Source organism: Urocitellus parryii, chromosome 6 (assembly GCF_045843805.1).
Source record: "Urocitellus parryii isolate mUroPar1 chromosome 6, mUroPar1.hap1, whole genome shotgun sequence".
NCBI lineage: Eukaryota > Metazoa > Chordata > Mammalia > Rodentia > Sciuridae > Urocitellus > Urocitellus parryii.
This window is the reverse complement of record NC_135536.1, coordinates 145,025,942-145,047,972: the sequence shown is the minus strand read 5'-3', so window position 1 is coordinate 145,047,972 and position 22,031 is coordinate 145,025,942. Positions and strand designations below refer to the sequence as shown.

The 22,031-nt window shown below is 44.5% G+C and overlaps 1 protein-coding gene across 1 annotated transcript in view; it reads left to right on the top strand.

Annotated features, from left to right (window-relative positions):
- Fam169b (Protein FAM169B) overlaps positions 1-22,031 on the top strand; it is a 67,483-nt gene that overhangs the window by 24,838 nt on the left and 20,614 nt on the right. Inside the window, exons 7-8 of the mRNA XM_077800159.1 lie at positions 15,344-15,429; positions 21,002-21,179. Of these exons, the coding sequence (XP_077656285.1) occupies positions 15,344-15,429; positions 21,002-21,179 (264 nt within the window). The remainder of the gene's footprint in view (positions 1-15,343; positions 15,430-21,001; positions 21,180-22,031) is intronic.

Sequence of the window (22,031 nt, the reverse complement as noted above, 5' to 3'; positions counted from 1 at the left end):
AGTGACCTTCTGAGCCAATGGAAAACATCCTGGAATTTCAAATTCCCTGATGGCACACAGCTAATGTTCATGGCAGTCTGCTAAAATGTAAGTGGCTAAACGTTTGCCTTTCACTTCTAAGAAACTGTGAAGGCATTTCCCACAAAGGTGGTTTGAGAAGGAGTCACCCTTGTTGCTCCTGGAGGGTTTGTTCTTGACTGCTTTTCTGCATAGAGGCTGGTTTTAGGTCCTCTGAAGGGACATGACCAAAGACTACCAGGAACCTCCCTTCTTAGATCACCTCTGTACATCCTGAGGGTTTTGCCCTTCACTTATTTCCTCTGGTTTTATTTCCATTATTTGTTAAGTATTAGTTGATCTTAAGTGTTTGCAAAGACTCAAAAGTAATTCCTCACATCCAAAGAGATGTGACCTTTTCCTGATCCTCTGTATTAAATCATAACCACTTATCCTCACCTTCAAGGTCACCATCAGCTGGTGGCCTTTCGCTTTTCTAATTTCTTCCTTCGTCTGCATATGTAATAGGATGAACCTTGACTGGGAATCCTGATTCTATTAACTGCCTGCATGTTCTGGATAAATTAGATGGCCTCTCTGAGCATCAGTTTCTTCATTTGAAAAACGGGGACATCTTACCTACTTCCCAGAGCAGCTATGAGAATGAAATGACTTGTGGCAGAAAATGTGATGCTTCGTTACCATCAGGCAGAGTACAGGCCTGAAATGAGCAGGGTTCCCATATTCTTCCACCATGGTACACCTTGGCGTCTTCTTCCTCTCTCCTTGTGTGTTGTGTTAAACGCAGGATTGCAGGGCGGGAGGCCTGCTCAATAACTTCTGGCCAAACTTTGTCACTTTGAAATCTCGTCCTGACACATTCTGGTTGACGACTCCATGAGCAGGAAGGCCACATCCAAGCCTATGTAGTCTGTTTTTGAGTTACCCTAACTATAAGAAGTCAATCCAAAAGCACCAAGTAATCAAGGTGGGCTGGGGAGGATGTGACCTTACCTGGCTTAGAAGATAGCGGCTCTCCTGGAGCAAGTGCAGTGAGTGCCAACAGAGAAGGGAGATGCTAGTGGGCAGCTGAGGATGCTCTGGGCCAGCTTGATTGGAAGGATCATGTTCCTGCTCATTCAGAGTTGCATTCTTTGCTGCCAAAAGATGCTAATCCATGGAGCGTATCAGGGATGGTGAGAGGGCTCAAAACTTTCTAAGCAATACTTGGGGGAACTTGGGCTGTTCTGCTTAATAGAAGGGCCTGGGGGGTCTAGAAGTTCATGGCTGAGATCATTAGGACCAGTGTTTTCCAAGATGATTTTAGGAGGTGCAGCTGAATTTCAGAGGGAGAAAAAAAGAGTGATTTTTGAACTTATTTCAATTCTAAATAGATTGCTTTTATTTCGATTCTAAATATGTCATTTCCATTTCCTGATAATATGCCATTAATGGTTGACTAACATTTATTAACACCTCTTTATAAACACAAAAAGACAGTAGGTCTCCTGGTTGAATGACCTTTGCTGGAAGTGATGTTTTGTCTTGGTCAGATTTACTGTTATCATTACAACATATAATGCTTCAGGGATAGTAAGATGACAGGTGCTGTACAGACACATCGTCATGGAGGTGGTGTCTGGAAAGCTGTGACCTCTGCACCTCAAGATGGCCTGTTCTATTTTAGGACAGCCCAGCCATTAGGACATTCTTCATAAGAACCCAAACATGCCCATTTGTCTCCCCCATTGGGGTGCCCCCCAACAGGGCCATCCAGGTAGGTGGCTTCCTTATTGGACAGCTCTTCTCATGTTTGGGGCTAACTGCCTTATCTCCAAAGTCTGTTCATTTGTTTGTTTTTTAGATCACATGTCTCTCCTTCTCCATTTGTTTTTCCTGTGATGTGGGCTCCACAGCGTCACACGCTGGGTCCTTCTTGCAGACCTAGGTTTCTTTTAGAACTTGGCATCTGTGGTAGTCAGTTTTCTATCACTATAACAAATTCCTGAGATAATCAACTTCAAAAAGCAAAGGTTTATTTTGGCCCAGAGTTTTGGAGGTTCCAGTCCATCACCTGGAGGACAGGTAGGTCTCTGGTGGGGAGGAGTACATCAGGGCGGAGTGTGTGGTGGAGCAAAACTGCTTCTCTCATGGACAGCCAACAAGAAAGGAAGACACTTGAGGGAGGGGTGCCTCAATCCTCTTTGAGGACCCCCCCAGACGACCTAAAACCTCCTTCTAGGCCACACTTACTAAATGCTCTACCACCTTCTAATAGTACCATGGGCTGGGGACCAAACCTTTAACACATTCAAGATCCCAGCTATAGCAGCATCCCAATCATGTCATGGGTGCTGTAGTGGAGAGGGCCTGAGTTTTGGAGTCACTTAGACCTGGATTCCATTGGCTCTGCCCTTATGAGTGGGGAACCCTGGTCAGGCATTTGGTGTCAGTCTCTGAGCTTCATCATCCTGCCTTGCTAGGAGGGTGGTGCTGGCCTGGCATCAAGGCATCACCAGTCAGAGTCAGACTCTGTCTTTACTGAGAACCAGGGTGACTCATGGGCGGGTCTCAGTGTGAGGAATGCTTGTGCTGAGAACAGGGAGATGCATATGGTGGACGGCAATAGTGTTCTTCACTCTTGGACTGAACACTCTGCTTCCACAAAGCTATCTCACTTTACCTTGGCTTTTTAGCAGAACCAATGCAAGGTGGACTTGCCCCAGCCGGTGGTCAGCTCACCAGCTATATGCCTGGACCACCCAATCTCTGCTTTCATCTTGTTATTAAGACATGACGGGGCTGGGGATGTGACTCAAGCGGTGGCGCGCTCGCCTGGCATGCGTGCGACCTGGGTTCGATCCTCAGAACCACATACAAACAAAGATGTTGTGTCGGCCAAATACTAAAAATAAATAAATATTAAAAAAAAAGACATGACTCCATCTTCCAAAATTTGGGTTGTTGATCTTCAGTCCTAAGGAGGACTTTACTTCTTCTATTCTCATTACAGGTTCAGCATCCTTAATCCAAAAATCTAAAATCCAAATGCTCAAGAACCTGAAACTTTTTTTTTTTTTTTTGGTACCAGGGATTGAACTCAGGGACACTCAACCACTGAGCCACATCCTCAGACCTATTTTGTATTTTATTTAGAGACAGGGTCTCATTGATTTGCTTAATGCCTTGCTTTTGCTGCGGTTGCCTTTGAACTCATGATCCTCCTGCCTCAGCCTCCCGAGCCGCTGGGATTACAGGTGTGTGCCAACGTGCCTGGCTGAAGCTGAAACTTTTTAACATGAACACTATACCATAAGATTCTACATGTGCACAGACTTTTTTAAAAAAATATTTTTTAGTTGTAAATGCATCTTTTATTTTATTTATTTATTTATATGCGGTGCTGAGGATTGAACCTGGGACCTCACACATGCCAGGCAAGTGCTCTACCACTAAGCTACAACTCCAGCCCCCAGATGTGCACAAACTTATTAAGTATGTTGTATAAAATTACCTTTAGGCTATCTGCCTAAGGTGTATGTGAAACATAAATGAATTTCAGACTTGAATCCCATACTGAATATATCTCATTATGCATATGCAAATATTCCAAAATTAAAAAAAAATCCCAAATCCAAAATACATCGGTTCTAAGCACATAGGATAAGAGATATTCAGTTTCTCTACATAAATGTACAAAAACATAAATAAATAAACTTCTATGTAGGAATAAATAGCTTTGTTGAGATATAATTCATATACCATGTAACACATCTATTTATAGTGGTTTTAAGTATACTCTCAGAGTTGTGTATCCATCATCTCAATCAGTTTTAGAACATTTTCATTACCCCTGAAAGAAATCTAGCTTCTCTTATTTATCACTCCCTTCTGTCCCTCTATCATCCTTAGCCTTAGGCAACCATGGATCTACTTTCTTGCCCTATGGGTTTGTCTATTCTGAACACTTTCTATAAATGTAATTGTAAAATATGTGGCCTTTCGTGTCTGACTTCTTTCACTTAGCATGTTTTCAAGGGCCATCCATGTCATAGCCTGTTTCACAACTTCATTCATTTTTTATGGCTTAGTATTATTGCATTTTGTAGGTAGATGTACTACACTTTGTTTATCCATTTGTCAGTGAATGGGCACTTGGATGTTTCCACCTTTTGGCTGTTGTGATAATGCTGCTATGAAGATTTATGTACAAATTTTTGTGGGGGTGTACGTCCTCATTTCTCTTGGGAATCTTGAAGTGGAATTGCTGGATCACATGGTAGCTGTATTTATCCTTTTAAGAAACTTCTAGATTGTTTTCCAAAGCTAATGTATCCTTGTCTAGTCCCTCCAACAACGTAAAAGGATTTCAGTTTCTCTACATCCTAGCCAACACTGGTTATTGTCTCTCTTTTTGATTATGATCATTCTAGTGGGTGTCAGGTGGTACCTTTGGATGTGGTTTATTTGTACTTCCTGGTGATTTATGACACTGACCATTTTTACATTTGTTTATTGACCATCTTCCTTGAGAACTCTATACAGATCCATTGCCCATTTTTAAAATTGGGTTATTTATCTTTTTATAATTAAATTGGAACAGTTCTTTACATATTCTGGAAACCGAGTCCCTTATCTCTGAATACAAGTCTCTCATATAATTTGCAATTTTTCCCCATTTTTGTGGGTTGCCTTTTCAATTTCTTGTGGTATCCTTTGAAGTACAAAAGTTTTTAATTTTTACTATGTCTGATTATTTGTGCTTGCTGCTGTGACTAAAAGATCTGACCAGAGCAATTTTAGGGGAGGAAAAGTTTATTTCAGGACTCATGGTTTCAGAAGAATGACTGCATGGACAGCAGGCTCTATTCCTTGAGGCAGAGCATCATGGCCGAGTGTGTGGCAGAGGGAAGCAGCTCACTGACGATCAGAAAGCAGAGAGAAAGACTCTGCTCTCCAGATACAAAATGTGTACCCCATAGCCACGCCCCCCAATGAACCACTTCCTCTGGCTGCACCCCATCTGCCTTTAGCCACCACTCAGTTAATCCCACCAGGGATTAATTCACTGATGAGGTTAAAGCTATAACCCAATCCTTTCTTCTCCAAACCTTCTTGCATTGTCTCACATGTGAGCTTTTGGGGGACAGCTCACATCCAAACCATAACAGTGTTTTTTTTTTTTTTTTTTTTTTTTTTTTTTACTTGTGCTTTTGGTGTCATATCTATGAAACCATTGCCTGATCCAAGGTTGCAGAGATTAATGCCCATTTTCCTATTATATTTTACATGGGACTATGATTTCATCTTATTTGAAGAGTAGATCTTTCTTTTTAAAATATTTTTAAAGTTATACATGGTCACAATATCTTTGTTTTGTTTTATTTTATTTTTATGTGGTGCTGAGGATTGAACCCAGGGTCTCTCACATGTGAGGCGAGCGCGCAACCACTGAGCCACAACCCCAGCCCCAAGAGTAAATCTTTCTATCCACTCTGGACCTTTGCTAGGGCAGAGGGGATATTAGGTGAACCAGGCATTGGCTCTAAGACAGGCATTTCCCCCTGACACATTGGTTCAACCTGCTCTTTCTGGTGTGTTCCTGGCATTGCATGCTTTCAGGTAGTACAGACTTCAACCTCAGGATTGCATTCCCTGTTTCTAACTGCTGGGATGCAAATTTGCTGAATCTAGAGACTAAAGGTAGCTAATGCATGCTTCTCCTTCCACTATTTCCAGCTACCTACCTTGCTTCTAATTTGACACTTACCTTTCTAGTGAAGGTAGTCCTCTGTGGCAACCAGAGTACCTGGCCTTTCTCCCTCAGTGTTCTCCCCTTGGAGTCTTGCAGCCTCCCCTGGTATTCCCCTTGTTTACCACCTTCCCAGCCTGCCTCAGTTTGCCCATTGCTCCCTCCTTCCCCATGTTCTTCTTACAGGATTGCAAGGGGTCTGGGAATCTCTCCTTGGTTATGGGGTCCCTTGTACCCTCCTTTACACTGTATTATCTTTATTTTGGGGGGTACTGGGGATTGAACCCAGAGGTACTTCCATTGAGCTACATTGTCAGCCCTTTTTATTTTTTATTTTAAGACAGGGCTTTGCTAAGTTGCTGAGGCTGTCCTCAAACTTTCCATCCTCCTGCCTCAGCTTCCCAAGCCACTGGATTATAGATGTGCTCCACTGTGCCCTGCTCTACTCTGTAGCATCTTTTTCCCCAGAACCCTTTCTGGTGACAGCCCTCTCTGCAAGCTTCTGGGCCCCCTGTGTAGCTTCCTGTTGCCCTTGTCAGGAAACTTGGTGATTATTTTGTCAGATTTTCTTTTTTTTTTTCAGCTCTCTGAATAAAGTGTATCTGTCTGATATACTTTTTCCCCCTACAAAACCCAGTGGTCATACTTTTTCCCCCTACAAAACCCAGTGGTCAGATGGTCAAAGGGCATGGAAAAGAATATTCCAGATACTAATGAAAGATGGCAAATTATAATTGAGTCACATGAAAGAGACAGTGCCCCAGTGCCATAGGTTTCTGGAATGAGGAGACTCTTGGGTATATTAGAGTAGAGAGGAACCATCTGTGGTTCCTGCCAGAAAGGTAGTAGTTGGGCTGAATACAGGGCATGAGGTCTGAGAAGTTGCCCACTGACCACTTCCCCAGCACCCCTTGCCCTCTCTCCTGGTATCTGGGCTCAATGGTGGTGGCTGCACCTTGTTCTCACAGAGGCAGGCTCCTCTGCCCTGCAGGACTAGGGGCTCTGGAGCTGCAGCAACAGGCCTTCCTTCACCCTAAGCATCTCCCAACCTTGTAGGGTCTAGCCATGAATCATTTTGTCTCTTATTGAACATTCTCCAGTTTTAGTTCACAAAATCTTTCTATTATAGTCCCAGACCTTGCTTGCATGAAAGCTATGCTGGAAGTTAGGATAGAAGGGAGCCCAGAGTTCAAAAGATGCCTAGTGACATTGCACAGGATTGATGGGGCTAGGGCTGGAGGCAGGGATTGTGGCTCTGGATCTTCAGTGCGTAGCAGAATGCCCTGCCTATGATTGCAAGGTAGGGGTCATGGAACAATAGTGGGAAAGAGAAGACGGGGCAGAGGGAAATGAGGGTGAAGAAAGTTTTGGCTTGGTTTAATGCTGGTGCCAACCATGCGTGGTGATTTGGGAGTAAAAGCATAGAGTGAGGTCAACCTGAGCTTCTTCCTGAAGGGTCTATGGGACAGAAAAGGCAATGAGAAGTAAGAGTCAGCAGTGGGAGCAGGCGTCTGGACCCAGGTCCTTCTCTGGTTGGTACCTGGGCTGTAGGTGCACTGTGGGGAATATCACTTTACAGTTCTTCACAGGTCACTATTCATGGTCCTGGTCATTTCCTGTGGTTGACTATAAACTCTGATGGGAGGGGCCTGGCACTTGGATCCTCGGAGCTCTGTTGGCTATGTTGGCTGGCCGACATCCCCAGAGTATGTTAACTAAATGCTCCTCAGGTCTCTGCACAGAGAAGCTGTGGGATACGGAGGTGATCAAGGCTACGAAACAGAAAGCAGACACTCACGGAGAAGGAAGACTAAAGTAATAGCGTTTTAGGCATCAACACACACGGACTTCCCTGATTAGGATGTCTGTCCCTCCAGCCGTCTCCTAGGACGTTTTGTGACCGAGGGTAATACTCACCCTTAAAATTACTGCTAATTTATGTACAGTTTTCAGTGATTGCACGTCTTGTGCATCCTGAGAAAAACAAGCAGGGAATTGAAAAATAACGAGTTTTTCCAGGAAAAACATGCCCATTATATTCCGCAGTGACAGCTAGAGCCAAGGCAAACACTCAGATGAAATCGGATCCGCAGTGTAGCCTGCCTTCTGAGTGGCTGTCGTGGGCCGAGTGGGATTGCAACACCCGTGGGCTTGTGGCCAGCCCCGCTCTGGACCATGTTTGGGGCAGGTGGTGGGTCCAGAGAGGTGGAGGGGGGGTGATGGTGGATATGAGCTGCACTCCTCGGTGCCTTGAACTTCCCAAGAACAAGCAGGCATTTCTGGTGCGCCTCATCCCTGTGCAGGATGCCCAGAGTTGGGGGATGAGGTGGGACGGCTTTGAATTTCTGACTCCCAGAATGGGACCCTCTGGAACAGGGGGAGGGATGAGTTCATATCAGCTCTGTCTAGCAGAATGAGCCTATGGACTTGATTCAACGAAATGTAATGTAAACAACAAACAATGTGGTCGGATGCAGAGGAGGGTAGAGTCCAAGTTTCAGCACGTGGAGAAAGCAGGGTTCCTGGCTTTGGAGTGCGAGGCTGTGCAGACCCACAAACACAGCGGATGCAGAGCGGGGGTTTCCCCTGAGCCCACATCAGGGAACCCCTGGTTAGCATGCACCTGTTGGCCTCCATGGTCCTGTGGACATCGTATCTTTCTGTTTTAGCCTGTGCTCTGTTTTTGGATGATGCAAAGATAAACGTCAGCCTGGGGCGTGTCACATCATCCTACCTTCTGCCCTGGAGGAGCCCTGCATAAAAGTAGGCTTGACATTTCAGAGGAAAAGAGCTCTGGGTAGATACTCAACCTCCACTTAAATAGTTACTTCTCTCTGGGCAACTGAGGGGCCAGTGTGGCTGTGGATGCTTGGCTAGCACCCTTGATCAGGCAGACCCCTGAGCTTTGTTTTTGTTGGGCCATGAAGGGAGCAGTTTGGGGAGCTGGTTGCGGTGATGGCAGTGTGTTTCAGGAATGCACGTTGACAATAGTTTGACATTTCCTTCTTTTTTCCCTGTTAATTTATGGCATTTGCTGTGTGTTGGATTTAAGCATAGGAGAATTGTATCCTACCAAGATATGTCATTCTTACCAGGGGACTCATGGTATTTGGAAAACAGGAATGCTCCAAGGAAAATATTCCCAGTGTCAAGGCTGGGGCCTTTGTCTTGAAGGGCAGGGGTGGGGTTGCTTCTTGGAGGAAGCATATGGAACTGCAACTGGGGCCTGTTAGCATCATTCTCTGCAACCCTGGGAAACTTGGTGAGCTTGCCTTGGTCCAGCCTGTTGATATTTATATTCCTTTCATAGAAGGACTGGCATTGGTATGGGCTTCTATTTGCCCCCAACCTCTTGCAATTCAGCTGTACTTCAGGATCCAGGCACCTCGCCTCGCCTCCCCTTGCTCCATCGTCCTTGGGTTAAAATCCAGACTCATGAAAACAAAATTGCTTAAGGCTAGAAAGGCCTCAGACACACAGGGAGGCAGATGCAAAGGCACTGCAAACCAGATGTTTCCTTCTCCATGGCAAAAGAGGCACCCAAGTTCATGGGCATCTGGGGAAGTGTTTTCCTTTAAGGAAGACATCTGTATGGAAATGGTAGCCCGAGTAATTCGATGTGACAGTTGCTATGTCAACTAGAGTATTTTTCCCCTCCCCTTAAATTATTGACCAGCTCAGTCAATGTTGCATAAAAGTCATGCAATGCCTTGGAATGTGTTTATGTGTCGGCCTCTGCCAGAACTTTCCAGCATTTTTTCCTTACATGTATTTTGCTTTTGGGAAGATGGCCTGTCACTTTGGTTTAACTGTGCTCTTTTTTTTTGGTGGAACTACATATTTCTTAGATTTGTAACGGGGCAGTGGCAGCTTAGACTCCAGGGGAGCAATAGAAAGGGAAGTAAGGACGGGGGGAACTAGGGACTTGGAGCCCCATTAGCTGTGATGAAGAAGTGCAGACCATCAGGCAGGGCATGAGCAATTTGCAGCTAGCTCGGGGAGGTAAGATATTTTTGAGTGTGGAATATGCCCCTCTTTGCTTTTTCCATGATAGATAGCATGATGCATGGCCCTTTCTCTCCCCCTCAGCTCTGGGTTGTGCATCCAGTTGCCTGCTACCCACCCTCTCCTTGCTGTCTTTAATAGGCAATTTTAATTTTGTAGTTGTAGATGAACAGCAAGCCTTTGTTTTAATTAATTAATTAATTGATTTATTTTTTAATGTGGTGCTGAGGATTGAACCCAGTGCCTCACATATGTAGGCAAGTGCTCTACCACTGAGCCACAACCCCAGCCCCCTCTAATAGGCATTTTGAAATTGAAACCCCTAATACCTCCTTGTGGTCTTCAAGTCCTCCTGCAAAAGGTATGTGTCCTGCCACTCAAGCTGGAGAATGGGCTGCCCTCTCCCTTCTGCCTAGGACCAGTCTGGTTCCCCAGTGAGTCCTTTCTGTCCCCAGCATCTCCCTCCTCACAGCATGTTTGCCGTAGCCCAGCTCCTCCCCTCTTTGGCTGTGTCACATGACCTCCCATTGGCCTCCGTTCTCCACACTGACACTTTTTATTTTACTTTATTTTTTTAAAAATTTTTAAAATATTTTAAATCTTTTTAGTTGTGTATGGACTCAATGCCTTTATTTGTTTTTATATGGTGCTAGAATCAAACCCAGTGCCTCACACTTGCAAGGCAAGTGCTCTACCACTGAGCAGCTCCAGCTCCAGCCCCTATTTTATTTTTTTTTTTAAAGAGCAAATTTAGGTGCACAGTTTTAGGTTTCACTGTTTTAGGCTCAGGAAGACAAGGAGTATTCCCATATATTCATACATAGTTTCCTTCTTCATCAGTATTTGCACCAGTGGGATATTTGTTGCAGCTGGTGGCTCTACATGGACATGACGTAAGCACCCAGAGTGCATAGTTGAAATTAGATTCACTCTTGATATTGTATATTCTGTGGGTTTGGATAATTGTATAATGTTACTTCTCCATCATTATAATATCATACAATATATATAATCCTTTCAAATAATTTTTTTGGGAGACTGGGGATTGGATCCAGGGGCTCATATATGCTAAGCACATCTTCTGCCACTGAGCTACATCCCCAGCCCTCAATAGCATATATATTTTTTTAATTGCACAAGGACTAGCTCCTCTCGCCTGGTTGTAGCCAATTGTTCTCTTCCTAAAACACCATTCTGATCAAATAACTCTTACTTTCCTGGACTCTTATCATGACTTATTACAAAGCCAATACCTGGCCTGGCCTCTGGTGAACTTCCATGGCCTGTGCCTGCTCACTGGCTGGCCACTATGTGTCTGGCCCAGGCCTGGTCTTGTAACTCTGCCCTGAGCCCTCCCAGGCAGTCCTGGAGTGGGTTCCTAGTGGCTGCTCATGTCTTGAGGCATTTGCATAGCGTGTGGTCATGACCAGGTGGCCTGTTGTAGTCCTGTTGGGCTGTGTCTTCTGTCCTGGACCCCTGATGCCAAGTGTAATGCCGGCCTAGAGTCAGTGTTTGCCAAGGGCATGGCAGGCACCCCTCTCAGTCCTGCAGATAATGCAAGGCCAGAAACATTGGCTCTGTTGTGGCCTTCCCTTTCCATCTGCTCCTTTCTCAGCACAGTGCGTTGGCCTGTCCTGCTGTCCCCTCCCCTTCTCTCTCTTTCTGCCAGCCTTCTGCCCAGGCCTGGCCCCTGCTCTGCAGTCCTGTCAGTTCTGTCTTCACCTGTGGCATAGTGCTTAGAGCAGGGCCCTGGGAACCAGTGAGCCCCATGCAGGCTCACATCCATCACCAGTGCTGCTGTTCACAGGCACAGGGCTGTGAGCAGGTCTCTTAACCCTTCTAAGCCTCACCTGGGAAACAGAATCAGACTGAGAACCATTCTGTGAAATACTAAACTTGGCATTGTGGCTGGCGCTTGGTGAGTGCTTGGACACGTTGTGCTAGATATTATCATTTTAAGTCAGTAATTAGATTGTGTCCCTCTGAAGCATGATGACTGTAGCTGTCTACAGAGTCCCGTATTACCTGACTGGCCTCATCTCCCTGAGGCTCCCTACGACTTTGGCTCTTCCTGCAGTTCCCATTCATGCCCTCTTACATCTCTGTAGCTGTCACTTCCCCCACCTGGGGTGGTCCTCTCTCCTTACTGCTGTCTGGTCCCTTCTTCTGGCCCTGCTCAGGGCACCTGCCCTTCCAGCCTCTCTGGTTCTCAGTCTGAATGACCTGCTTCTCCTCCCTGCTTTCCTACCGCACGCAGCCTGCTGCTCTGACTTTATTCTGTTTCATGCCCCAGGTTCCAGCCCTTCCTCTAAATTGGAGGTGTCCTAAGCTGGAATCCAAACTTAATTCCTTGAGCGAGCGTTGTATGTGCTTTTCTGTGAAAGACAGACAGATGTTTTTGTGCAAACAGGAGCAGAAAGATGGTTTTGGGGAGAGAGAGCTCCCAAGGGAGAGATGATGTCTTACAAAGTGCATGTCTGACGTTGGAAATAATAATAGTTTTTTTTCCATTTATTATTTTTTTTGCATTCTCAAAGCAAGACTTGAAGCAGGTGGAGGAAGTTTCTAGAAGCTATTTGAAATTTCCCAAAACCTTAAGAAAAACAGTTTGGTGAGGTGAACTCTCTCACTGAACCTGCATGAGAATCAGGGAGAGGGCATTGTGGTCTCCATTTGACAGGTGGGTGAACCTGTCAGGAGGGGATGGGTTCAGGTCACTGGTAACTGGAGGAGCCAGAATTTGAGCCCTGTCTGTCTCTGAAGTCTGAATTCCTTTCCCTGCACCAGCAGCTACCCAGGGTTGTATCTAAAATGCCTCATGTGGTCTTGCTGTCCATTGGTGCTGAGATCTGTTAGACTTGAGAGTGAATGAAGCTGGCGTCTGGCTGAGCCAGAGTTTGCAGTTGTTTCTTTTTTATTAGTTCTCACTGGCTTTCCCTGATGTTTGGTTTGTCTAAACATGGCCTTGGACTTGAAGGGCTCTGTGCCTCTGCTCAACGTTATCCCCACCTGTCCGCAGTGCCTTACCTGGTGTCTCTGCCTGTTGAAACTTTACCCAGTGATCTAAAGTAAGTGAGCTCTCTGGACACTGGCAGTTCCCCTCGTCTGGGTCCTTAGGTCGGTCAGTTCTAGGATCCATCATGCCCTGCCCTGTGTTGGAACCGCTTGTTTAACTCTCTCTCCTTCTGCATTCTGCCAGCTCCCAGGGATCAGGATGGAGGCTCATTCCCCAAGGAGTGAGGACACGCTGTTTGTGCAGTCCACAACTCAGCCAAGCAGAGCTGAATTCAGTTGATCTTGCTTCACCTTGGGTACATCTGGGCCACTGAGAGTTTGCTTAGGGACCTCACTGTCTTGTTTTGGAAATCTGTGAGAGTAATAGAACAAAATCCATTACTGACATCTTCCTTGTAGTCTGTGTCACCTGTCACTCAGAGGGAGAGGGAAATTTTGTTGGCACAGCAAGACTGGTTCTTCACAACACCCTGCTGGTTGGTCTCACAATGGCCTAACTTGTTGCATGTATCTGGTCTCTTCCCAGGCCTGGGTAGTGGAGAGCTGGGGGATGCTGATCTGGGTGGTATTTTTCCTTTTTAAAAACACGGGATGTTGTGCTTTTTATTTTCTAACGCTTGGAGCTGGCTGGCTCCAGGATCTTGGCAGTGATGCCCCGAGGCTGGCTCTGCGGCACCTGTCAGTTCCCCCGATCCATCATTTGTCCTTGCTGAGCTTGGGGCAGCCTCTCTGCAAGGGAGAGGCTCTGCTGCCATCTCTCTTTGCTGTTTCCTCTGGATGAGGGATCATGCTTCACTGATCAAAAGCTACTGCCTTCCAGAAGGCCAATTTGTGGTTTTTCAAGAGTTGGTTTTAAGGAACACGTGTTTTAGATTCTTAGATTGGATTGGACTTCACTTTTGATATTATATGCATTTAGCAGTTCAAGATGACTTTTGAAAAAAGACTTCAACCAGTTAAGTCTATTTTGTGACACCTTGTGGGACTAATTAATGCTCTGCAGTGCACTGTAAAACTTGCAAGGTACCATGTGAACCTGTTTTCTGTTTGAAACTGTATTAGTAAATTGAACATCTGTGTTATGGAAACGCAATCTATTAGTAAGCAGAACATCTTAGGTTAGTTCACCTTGTTAAGCATGAGAATAACCCTTATGGCTTTATAAAGCTCCTGTAAGTTCTAGGAGGCTCCGTTTTGGAAATGAATTATGTTGAATAAATGAAGGCAGATGTCAAGCATTTAATTGGCCCTGCTCTCTCAGCTGGTTCTATGAATTTTGGAACCATTGTCAGAAATGATAGTTCACCACTGACATGAAGCCGAGTAGCAGGTTAGATGCTGTTCATCTTTGGAGAAGAGGGGCTGGCTATGCCGTCTTGTTGGACACCTGGCTCCTGCCTTGTAGCCTGATCTTCCAGTGTTTTCTACTAACATTTCTTAAATAGCAGAGCAGGACAGGGAAGAAGGCCATGCCAGCTTACCCCAAGTGTTCCACAAAATGTACTTTAAAGTCTTGAAACTTGCGTCAAATGTTACAGTGACTTGTTTTCAACTCCATGTTGATGTTTGGTGGTGAAAGTACATCTTTTAATTCTGTGACTTCTGGACCCCTCAGGCTCAGATACCTGTTTTGAGAAGCAGTTATAAAAATGTTGATAAAAGGGATATAAAAAGATATCAGAAAACAAGTAATTTTGGTGTTTAAATGCAATTCTTTTTTTTTTTTAAATGCAATTCTTAAGCAAGGAACATGGGTTGAAGAGTGGAGATCCAGAGGCAGTGGCTATGATGGGGTTTACCTTCGGAATGACTGCTCAGTAGGGAGAGGCTGGGGGGGACACTGAGCTGGGGACGGGAAGAGGAACAACTTCAGTCATCTGTGGAGGAGATCTTGAGTGGGAGGAGGACCTGATAGGATGTGGTGACTGCAGCATGAGGAGGAGGAGGAGAGAATCAACTCACCAGTTGGCTTTATAAAGTAGACACTGAGCCCCTACCTTGCACCAGCTCTATGTTAGGTGTTGAGAGCTGATCTGCAGGGGACCCTCTCAGTCAATTCAGGTGATTGGTTTGGACAGTTCTGATGAGGAATCTGGGAATGTGTCCTGGTGTCTCCTTCTAAGTTATAGGACCCAGCACTACAGTGACGCTCCTTATGCAGGAATTCCTTGAGTTCCCTCAGTGCCCTTAGATAATGTAGGATTTCACTGGCTGTGGGGAGTTCTGAGTTGTGGCCAATGATTGGACTGATAAATGTTTGCATCATGTGAAAAATGTAATTCTCACCCATCAAACGTGTCGATATTGGTGTGTACCTTGTTTTTCCCAACAACATGGGGATATATCTTGTCTTGCTTTGGAATCATTGATGAGCCACCTATGAAGCATCTGTGATGTCCTGTGAGAGATGGTCATGCCCTGCCCTGGTCAGTGCTTTTAGAAACTTCGGCTCTAAAAATATCATTGCTTTATCTACAAAGAATCTTTTGCACCTTCTCTGGCTCCATGCTTTTGGGATTCCCTGGTGGCTGGTTGGCTGTGACGCCATCATTTCCTCTTGGTTTTTCTCTTTAGTTGTGGCTGTTTACCTAAAGGAATCCTGGTGGTCCACAGAAGATGTACTAAGAACCTCTGATCCCACAAGAGAAGGTCTCGTGAAGGTGAGGTGATGCAAGTTTATTATTGTTATTTTTACTGTTATTATTATTATTATTTTGGTACTGGGGATTGTTGAACCCCCAGGAGGTGCTTTGCCCACTGAGCCACATGCTCAGTCCTGTTTGTTTATTTATTTATTTTTTATTTTGAGAAAGGATCTTGCTAAGTTGCTGAGACTGGTCTCAAACTTGTATTCTTCCTGCCTCAGCCTCCTGAGTCACTGAGATTACAGGTTTGAAGGTGGGCACCATCACTCCAGGTGGGCAATGTAGTTTTAAGTGAACATTCGCAAAACAGGGTTTTCAGAGTCACCATACTTAATATCGTGTTAATAATATGCAGCAGTTCACCTTTGTGACTCACTTCCTAGGACTGCCCTAGCCAACTACCACAGACTGGGTGGCTCAAACAGCAGACATTGATAGTCTCATAGGTCTGGGGGCTGAAAATCCAAAACAAGGAGTCCACAGTTGCTTTCCTTTGAGGTTCTGAGAATATGATCCAGGCTCTCTCTCAGCTTCTGATGGCCTCAGTCTACTTGGCTTGAAGATGACACTTGATGCACTGTATGTATCTTAGGTTTCCTCTGTGGAGATGTCTAACTTGAAATTCACCCTTTTTAAAAGGTTGGATTAGGAGCACCCTAATGCCCTCATCTTGGTCTTTTCACCTGCAGAAAAGCTCACTTCCAAATAAGGTCACATTCAGAGGTACTAGGGGTGAGGGCCTCAAGATCTTTTTGGGGAGACTCAATTCAACCCATAATACAGTGCAGCAAGGGAAATGGTAAGAGCTGGCTATGTTCAATACGTCCCTGGCTGATGGGAAGTCTGTTTTATCTTCCTGAGTGGTCTCTCATGCCTGAGTTTGGAAACTATCATCTCTACTGTCTCTGTTGTGTGGGAAAGTTCTGCTTGATGCATTCAGACGTTCATAGGCATCAGATTCAGAAATGTATCTATCCTGTACATTACCTCAGACTTTTAACAGGGCTTATTGGATTTCAGAATTTGTTTTGCACATGAAGAGATTGAGACTGCGTCACAGAGTGGGTAACGACGATTTAGCTGGGTATCAATTCCAGTCTCTCTGACAGTCAGTCAGGTTTGGTGTCTTTCAAGTGCTGTAACTTTGTAGAGTACTTATAAAGCAAAGCCCTGGGATGGTGAGGTGAAGGCAGGCCCAGCAGCAGCTCCTGAGAGGTTCTGGCAGAGTCCTTGTGACTGAACTATGGCTAGGACAGAGGTTAATGAGGAGGGTAGTAACCAGCCAAGAGTTTGGACAGTTTGCCTCATATCTGCCTGTTTTCATATTTATATTGATTCTTTAGGTGGAGAGAAAGACCATGCTTCTTTGCAGTCTTGAAATGGTGGGTCTATCCACAGTTGTCTGGGATGCCACTGGATGTACATGGGCTTCAATAAACATCGACCTATCAGTGTTTGTTCAAGTTCAGTTTGGAGAATAAGTTCTCGGTCTAGTTTTTCTTTTTTCTGTTGAAAAATTTTTAAAAATTTAGTTTTTTTTAAACAACAGCTTCACTGAGAGGTAATGCAAATACCACACATTTCACTCTTTTGAAGATTGCAACTCAGTGATTTTTAGTGTATTCAAAAAGTTGTACATCAATTGCCACCAGTTCTAGAGCATTTTCCTTATCCCCAAAGAAACCCTGCACCCTTACGCCCCTCTTTCCCCAGCCCATGGTAACCACTGATCTCCTTTCTGCCTCAATACATTTACCTGTTCTGGACCTGCCTTAGAAATGGAATTGTACACATGTGGCCTTTCGTGATTAGCCCCTTTCACTTAGCGTCATCTTCCTAGGTTCATCCCTGTTCTAACATGTTTAAAGGCTTTGTTCCTTTTCTTGCTTGAATATTGGTCCTTTGTAGGTACACACAGCATTTTGTTTGCCCATTCATCAGTTGATGGGCGTTGACTTGTTTCCACTTTGTAGCTGCTATGAATAATACTTCTATGAGTGCTTTTGTGAGGACATATATTTTCAGTTTTCTTGAGCATATACCTGGGAGTGGAATTGCCAGTCATATGGTCACTCTGTATGTCAAATTTTGAGGATGTGCCAAGCTGCCTTCCACAGCCCCTGCACCATTTTTACATCCCTCCCATTGGTGTTGGAGGGTTGCATTGTCTCTATAGCCCATTAGCCAACTCCGATGCGTGTCTATCTTTTATGTTATCTACCCCAGCAGGTGTGAAATGGTCTCCCCATGGCTCAGGATGTAGAGCATCTTTTTAGTGCTCACTGTCCATTTGTACACCCTCTTTGGGAAAATGTCTGTTGAGATCCTTGGCCCTCATTTTAATTGGATTATTTGACATTTACTGTTGCATTGTAGGACTGTTTCATGCGAGTCCCTCATCACTTACAAGATTTGCAACTATTCTTTTTCCATTCTGTGGGTTGTCTGTTTTAGGTCTGGTTTTAATTGACTCCATAGGTATTATTGGCAAAGGATTTTATTTTCCTTTTCTTTTTGATACCGGGGATTGAACCCAGGGGTTCTTAACCCCTGAGCAACATCCTCAGCCTTTTAAATTTTTTTATTTTGGGAAAGGGTCCGCAAAGTTGTTTAGAGCCTCACTAAGTTGCCGTGGGTGGCCTTGAACTTGCAACCCTCCTGCCTCAGCCTCCCAAGTTGTGTGTCACCATGCCCAGTAGGCAAAGGATTTTCTTCCAGTAGATTCATGATGGCTTGAGATTCAACAAAAGAGCATGAATGAACCCTGTGTGGTGCCTGATGTGCCTAGGTGTGTTGTCCTGGCTCTTTTGTCACAAGTGGGCCAGGTGACTACTTAGTGTTTGGTTGTTCTGAATGCTAGGGAGAATCAGATTGCTCTATACATATGTTTCAGAATGAGAGTGGAGACTTCTTTCATTTGTCATCTCTTTTGAGTTTAGATGAACAACCCCCTACCCACCTTTTGGAAATGTGACCTGTGTTGTGAACAGAAAGAACCTTGGATGCCTCTTAATAAACCATGTTGTAAAGTTATATTCCCACTGAACATGAGAATATTTCTTTTCTTTGCTTGTAGAACTTTGTCTTTACATATTTTTTTGTTTTTCTTTTAATTACATATGGTTTTTTAGCCAGTCATTCTTCATTAATTACCTAAAAAGCCTTCTTAATGCTCTCTCTGTTAACATAATTAATGGTCCTAAGGAGGGATTAGAACTGGATCTTAGTTTTATGTTTTCGGAAATGTTTCTAAGTAAAAAATCATATGTCACACATTTTCCCCCCCTCTGTAAGGAAATTGAATAAATTAAGGTCATTTTGTTTTTCTTCTTTTTCTCCTGCCAGTTTTTGATTGGATATTTCCCTTCTGCCAGATGCAATCTGTTTTTGTCTTCTGGCTTCCCCTGAACTTTTTGATTTTATGAGTTGAAAAATATAACCTCCCACATCACGCCGATCAGGTTTTGAGACTAGCTAGTTGTTCTCCAAGTCTGAACTTGATTTGGTTGCCACTGTCTGAGACACAGAATGTGGCGGCTTCTCAGAGCTGAGCTTGGTTAGATTTCCACAAATCTCTTCCTCATCTAAGATCTGGCTCCAGATAAAGGTAAAATATTTTACATTCTGGGCCAATTAATAAGTTGACTGGCACTGAACACTGTGCCATTTACGAGGGTGCTGCAGGCTGCCTTATTTTTATTATCAAAGCATTTGAAAACCAGATGAGTGTTTTAGAGATGACTTCAGTGACCTCCTCCTCCTCCTTGGCCTCCTCTTTCTCAGGGGAAATTGAGGCTCAAAGAGCTGTGAATGGCTGAAGGTCTCCTAGAAAGTCTGGGTGCTGATGGTGATGATGACTGTCTAAGGGTCAAATGTTAAATAGAAAGCCAAACATTAATATTTGCATTAAACTTTTGTCTTTCCAAAAGTCTCCGTTCTAACAAATAAGGGTGCAGAAGGAATCAGTGCCTGGCTGGGCTTGAGCAGGCGCACTGGCCTGGGACTCAGAAGCCCTGCCAGTTTTGCAACCTGGTTCTGCAGAGCCCTTGTCCAGATGACTCAGGTTCTCTTTGAAAGCAGGCAGGAAAATCAATAAAAGTAATCACTTACCTTCTTTGAACTTCAATTCCTTCACCTGTAAACCAGGACCTCCCCAGCGGGTGATGAGAATCAAATGGTAGCGCGTGGGTGGAAGTCACAACCCAGTTAATGGTGTGCCTGATGTGGTGGTGACACACACGTCTGTGCACACAGCATACCCACACAACAGCACAACATGTGGGCTGTCAAACAACAGTGTTGTAGGAGTAAAATCCAATATGATACTGTCATTGTGGAAATAGCTGATTGGTTTCATCTAATGAGCCACATTTGGTCCGTATCTTGTAGCTTTCCACAGGGCTGCATTTAGGAGGATCCTGAACCCACATTTGCTATACCTTGGATCTTAAGTGTCCCCGAAGGCCCATATATTAAAGACTTGGTCCCACTGTGGTGCTGATGGGAGGTCTTAGAATCTTTAGGAGGCAGGGCCTAGTGGAAGGAAGTTAGGTCATTGGTGGCATACCCTTGAAAGAAATTTTGGGACCTCATCCCCTTCCTCTCTCTTTGCCTCCTGGTTGCCATGAGGTAATTAGGCCTCTTCTGCCATGTGCTCTTGCCATGATGTACTGTGCTGCCACAGGTCCAAAGCAACAGGACCTAGTGACCATGGACTAAAACCTCTGATACTGTGAGCCAGGATAAACTTTTCCTCTTAAAGTTTATTTATCTCTGGTTTTTTGTCACAGTGACAGGAAGATGACTAGTACAGCTTCCAGGCTTAGCCAAATAGCTATGTCTGCTGTGAGTACAGGAGCAAAGTCACTGATTTTGGCCACATATTTGCCATTCATGGGCTACACAGATGCAGAGAATTTTAGCAGACAGGAGTGTGAAGTCATTTTGTCTTATAAAGGAGAAAGCTTATAACTCCACGGGCATGATTTTGACCATAATGCAGTTTTCTTTTATATGAAGAACTGATTATAGGTAAGAGAGTTCAGCAGTGGGGTGGGCCTTAATTCTCAGTCATTCTCTGGGGTTAGGACTCCAGGGTGTGTTTGCAATCTATCACAAACTATTGAAAATCCGTTATTTTTTTGATGTAGCCATTGATCTTTCCAATTATTTCCCCTCCTCTTTAGATCAGAATTCTAGGGCCAGGCCATTGTTTAAAAGGTCAGATTAGGTTTATTTCAGGATATATCCAGCAAATCTGCCAAAATGGCCTGCCCTGACCCGCCCCCTTTGGAGGTAACTTCCTGTTTCATTAGCCTGTGATTGATTGTGCTCTGTCAATGTGCATTCCACATCTGTTGCCCTGGGGACCCAGGAATTGTAACTCACTCCTGGAGGCCACATTGGTGCAACAGGTCAGTGGAGACACCATGATTCACATATTGGCTGTTGAACACAGAAGTAACCCTGTGATGGGGGAGCACACACGTGGCCTAGCGTGCCGTGGATGCCAAGGGCAGGCAAAATGTATCCCCTCTGATCTCACTTGGTGATTATTCTTTCTTTCTTTCCATTTTTGTCTTTAAAGGTTCAGTCCTTTGGGGAAAGGATTGTACTTTTCGTTCTAAATGTCATTATTTTTGGAAGACTGGAGAGAAGTTTGGATGATGATGACATGTTTTTTTTGCCTCATTCTGTGAAGGAGCGAGCAAAAATTCTGTGGAGAAATGGAGCAGCTGTTGGATTTTACACAACCAACGTGAAAGGTGAAGGTCACATGGTATCTGGGGGCTGCCACCAGTTCAGGTGCTGGGAGGGAGGGGACTGGAGATGTCCCGCTGTCCTGGGTACACCTTTAGCACAAGTGTTACTTGGAGAGGATCTCCTGGCACAGCAAGTATACTGCCAGTTAAGCTGTTGTGTAACGAAACCTAAGGTATGGATTTCATTTTCAGTGCATGTCTCATCTCAATGACCAGCAGGCTGAAAAGTTTGACTCTTTGATTCCTAGGCAGTCCCATGTCCCTTGTAAAAAACACTTGTGGAGGTTAATCCCAAAAATCAAACATCAAATGTTTTCTTTGATAAAAGGAGGCTGATTCATAGTGGGGTAGGGAGAGGGATCATGGGAGGAATAGACAAACTCTAGATAGGGCAGAGGGGTTGGAGGGGAAGGGAGGGGGCATGGGGTTATTAATGATGGTGGAATGTGATGGACATTATTATCCAAAGTACACGTATGAAGACATGAATTGGTGTGCATATACTGTGTATACAACCAGAGATGAAAAATTGTGCTCTATATATGTAGTAAGGATTATAATGCATTCTACTGTCATATATAAATAAAAAAATAAGTTAAAAAAAAGAAAAAAACCACTTGTGGTGGTTAATGATGTACAATAACTTTTAAGCACAGTGTTTTTTTACATTTCTTTTCTGTATGTTACCAATTAGCTGTCAGGAAAAAATACCCTTGCTAACAGGTGGCATGTGGAGGAGAAGGCACTCGATGCCAAGATGTGTAGACATTACCTCAGAAGAGAGTGAGTCCGGCCACACACGATCACAGGTTGGGTAAAGCGACTGGGCCTTATTTTGAGGGGCAGCTGTGAGCA